The 4,333-nt window shown below is 48.5% G+C and overlaps 1 protein-coding gene across 1 annotated transcript; it reads left to right on the top strand.

The window, feature by feature from the left end:
- Window positions 1–523: 523 nt before the first annotated feature.
- On the top strand, window positions 524–3,769 carry TIMM10 (translocase of inner mitochondrial membrane 10). Its single transcript, XM_004389187.2, has 3 exons — window positions 524–711; window positions 1,158–1,273; window positions 3,319–3,769. Exons 2-3 carry the CDS (start codon window positions 1,203–1,205, stop codon window positions 3,518–3,520), a joined length of 273 nt encoding a protein of 90 aa, XP_004389244.1. The 5' UTR covers window positions 524–711; window positions 1,158–1,202; the 3' UTR covers window positions 3,521–3,769.
- The last annotated feature ends 564 nt before the right edge of the window (window positions 3,770–4,333 follow it).

The raw sequence follows: 4,333 nt of genomic DNA, 5'->3' as shown, positions 1-4,333 counted from the left end.
GAGAAGGCCGACAGAGAGAGAAAGCCTTCCCCTGGAGCTGACACCCTGAATTTGGACTTTTAGCCTACTTCACTGTAAGGAAATAAACTTCTCTTTGTTAAAACCATCCACTTGTAGTATTTCTGTAATAGCAGCACTAGATGACTAAGACAGATGCCTAGGTCCTGCTCCCAGAGATTCTGATTCAATTGGCATTAAGTGTGACCTGGGATTTGGAGTTTAAAAAATGCCCCCAGCTGATATTAATGTGCAGCAAAATCTGAGAACCGCTGTTTGAAGGCGTTCTTGTTTCTCCACGCCTGATTTGCACTTATGCGCCTGCTCTCTGGGCTGTAGACATCACCCTTTCGTACCGAGCCAATTAACTCAAAGCTCTCTGTGACACCCCTAGAGACTTAAATTCTAGCAAGGATGCGGACACTCTGCACACCGCCCACGCCTCTATGGTACTGTGGAGTCCCCTCTAGCATTCTCAAATCGCCTTCGCCTTCAGTCGGAGCCGGCAGCTCCCTCTCTATGGTAGCCGATTGCCTGGTTCCACCTCGATGGTACTTCATTCAAGAAGCGAGTCCTGATCAAAGAAGAGGCGGAACTTCCCTCCCGGAAGTTACCCACGTGCTTCCGCTTTAGTGTATCTCGGCCCCGGCTGACTTTCCAGTGTTCGCCTGAAGTTAGCGACAGAAGGGACATCGTGACGGGCCCCAGGCTGTGGTGAGTGGCCTATGGCCCCCTGGTCCCTAGGTGACCCTGAAGATGGCGCCGCCATTTCTGAGGTGTAGTCCTTGGGCCGGGCCGAGCGCCTGGGTCCCGCGTATGATTGAGTTCCCAGGACCCGGAAGGTTCAGTCCCGCTATTTAGGGTGTTCCGGTCCAGTTTCTCGATCTTTTCCTGGATAGAGTTGACCCCGAGAGAGGGGGCGTAGGGCGCCAGGGCTTGGTTTCCAACTCCGCCCTTGACATGCTGTGTGACCTTGGGTTAAACAATGCTCCCCTTCGGGCCTCTGTCTTCACATCTGTGAAATGGGGCATATGAGCTCACTGAGCTCAGTGGGCCTCTCCGAGTTCTGACGCCCTGTGATCCTCCGCATCGGTAAGCCAGCTCCTGGGCTAGAAGGGCGAACGGGAGGGCTGGGCGCTGACGGTGATATTTGCCTCCAGGACTAGGAGGCCGGAAGGAGGTCCCTCCACGGTGCCGGGGCAAAGATGGATCCTCTCAGGGCTCAGCAGCTGGCAGCTGAGCTGGAGGTGGAGATGATGGCCGATATGTACAACAGGTAAGGAGAGCCGGCCCCAACGGTATACGAAGTCTCAGAGAATATGTCTTGGCCACCCTTTCCAAGGGCAGGGGCGGAGGACTTCTGACAAATGGCTTTCCTCAATCTAGGGGAGCCTGAAGCTGGTGCTTAAGCCCCCTTCCCACCCATGGTTGACAGCTGATGCAGACGCCATACGAGGCCACGAGAATGAGGTGGAAATTTAGATTGGGGTGGAATTGGAAATGAAAGAGCGGAGCAGGGAGAAAATCTCCAGTCCATGCTCTGTGCAGGCTCCAAAAACAGTTGAGCATTTGCCTTTTGACAAATAGCAGATTTAGTAGTTAACATTTCTTAAACTCTTACTGTATGTCAGGCACTTGCTGAGCATTTACAAACATCTTTTTTAATCTTCAAAATAATTCAGTGGGTTGATTTTGTTAGTCCCATTTTAAGATGATGAAATTGGGGCTTCTAGAAGTTAATTAAGGAGGCCTTGTGGCACAATGGTTAAATGCTGGCTGTTAACAGTCAGTGGTTTGAACCTACCAGCGGCTCCACCGGAGAAAAGACCTGGCGATCTGCTCTGGTAAAGATTATAGCCTAGGAGACCCTGTGAGTCGGTTCTACTGTGCCCTGTAGGGTCGCTATGAATCGGAATTGACTAACTGACACACAGCAGCAACAACAGAGGCTAATTAACTTCCTCAGGCTCCAAAACTATTTAGTCACAGTGTCAGGACTAGTACCTCAGTCAGACTCCAGAACTAGCCATCATTCCATTTGGCAAATCGGGAAACAAATCCTGCCTCCACCAGTCACCAGCACTATAGCCTTGAACAAGTTACGTGGGCTCTTTGGTGAATGGTTTCCTCATCTATAAAATGGAGATAATAATAGTACTACCTCATAAAGACATTATAAATATTAAGTGTAAGATGTATGACAAACCCTTAGCATCAAGCCCAACACATAGTAAGCACTCAATAAATGTCTTTTGTTATTTTTATGAGCTTAAGCTCTCTACTATCCTCTCCCTTGATTGATTGGTTTGTTTTGGAGGCTGTATAGTAGAATGGTTTTTAAAACGTAGGCTGTGAAGTCAGACTGCCTGGGTTTATACCCACGCTCCATGTGATCCTCAGCAAATTATGAGCTTCTCTGTGCCTTAATTTCCTTATCAGTGAAATGGGGATAATTAGTGCCTACCTTATAGGTTATTGTAAGGATTGTTTTTCCTGTTGATGTGTGCTGTTGAGTTGACTCCAACTCATAGCGACCGTATAGGACAGAGTAGAACTGCCCCATAGGGTTTTCTTGGCCGTAATCTTTACAGAAGTGATTGCCACATCTTTCTCCTGTGGAGGGGCTGGTGGGTTCAAACTGCCGACCTTTCAGTTAGCCAAGCGCTTAACCACTGCACCACCAGGGCTCCTATTGTAAGAATTACATAAAAGAATCCATATAGAGCAAGCACTTAGTACAATGCCTGGCACAGAGCCAGTACTCAGTTGTTGTTAATTTTGATCAAGTCTGCCCCTGACTCATGGCGCACCGTGCACATCTGAATGAAATGCTGCCCGGTCCTGCACCATCCCCATGATTGGTTGTGGATCAGACCATTGTGATTCATAGGGTTTTCATAGGCTGATGTTTGAAGTAGGTCACCAGGCCTTTCTTCTTAGTCTAAAGCTGGAAGCTTTGCTGAAACCTGTTTAGCATCATAGCAACACGCAAGTCTCCACTGACAGACGTGTGGTGGCTGTGCATGAGGTGCATTTGCTGGGAGTCAGAGCCCGGTCTTCCTGATAGAAGGCGAGAATTCTACCACTAAACCACACCTGTCCCCTAGTACTCAACTAATATAGTTCCTTTTTAATTAGTCATATATATGGACTCAGACAGAGTTCCTACTCTGAAGGACCTTCCAGGCTGGCCAAGGTGCAGACTGAAGGTTTACCCTATCTTCTGGGGGGAAGTGAAATCATTATAGCCAGAGCAGGAGTGGGCGAGGGTTCCCAGGATGTTACTGCTGCTGAACCAACTTTGCTGTTCTCCCCCCATAGAATGACCAGTGCCTGCCACCGGAAGTGCGTGCCTGCCCACTACAAGGAAGCAGAGCTGTCCAAGGGTGAGTCTGTCTGCCTGGACCGGTGTGTCTCCAAGTACCTGGATATCCACGAGCGGATGGGCAAAAAGTTGACAGAGTTGTCCATGCAGGACGAAGAGCTGATGAAGAGGGTGCAGCAAAGCTCTGGGCCTGTGTGAAGCCCAGGCAGACACACCTTGGGCTGCACCCTGCCCCTTCCCACTTGCCTAATAAAAGTGCCCTGCACTGGGTGTCATCTGTGAAGACTGTACCGGGCCTCGGCTCTCTCTGGAGGGTCTCAGGAGCCCAGAGTGTGGTAGAGCTCTCTCCTGGTTGAAGAAGCACTACTCGTCACATTGGAATTAAAACCGTGTGTATGCGTGTATATATATATATATATATATATAAAAACATTTGTTGACACCTACTGCACAAAGCAGTGTGCTTGGCAGTCTGGAGGAAAGACCCTGTGTTGGCCAGCAGAGGGAGTCTGATGTACTGTTTAAGAATACAGACTGGCATGACAATTTAGGTTTGCACCTCAGTTCTGCCACTTGCTGTGTGACCCTGAACATGTCACTTCTCTGGGCTTTAGCTTTCTCATCTGTAAGATGGGGATAGTAACACTGCCTGCATCATATGGCTGTGGTGCGAGGATCAAATGAGTTAATAAGTGTAAAGCATTTAGAATGATGTGCATAGGAAGTGCTCGATAAATATTAAACCAGTTGCCATCAAATTGATTCCGGCTTCTGGGGAGCCTGTGTGTTTCACAATAGAACTGCAGTCCATAGGGTTTTCAATGGCCGTGATCTTTCAGAAGTACATCTCCAGACCTTGCTTACGAGGCACCAACTATTCGGTTAGTAGCTGAGCACTTAACTGTTTGCGCCACCCAGGGACTTCTTGATAAATATTAGTAATACGTATTTTTAAAGCAACCTGGTATTGAGTGGAGGCAGGCAGGCATTTCACAAATGATGCAAAGGAAT

The sequence above is a fragment of the Trichechus manatus genome, unplaced genomic scaffold, assembly GCF_000243295.1.
Source record: "Trichechus manatus latirostris isolate Lorelei unplaced genomic scaffold, TriManLat1.0 scaffold00236, whole genome shotgun sequence".
NCBI lineage: Eukaryota > Metazoa > Chordata > Mammalia > Sirenia > Trichechidae > Trichechus > Trichechus manatus.
This window is presented reverse-complemented; position numbering and strand designations above follow the sequence as displayed.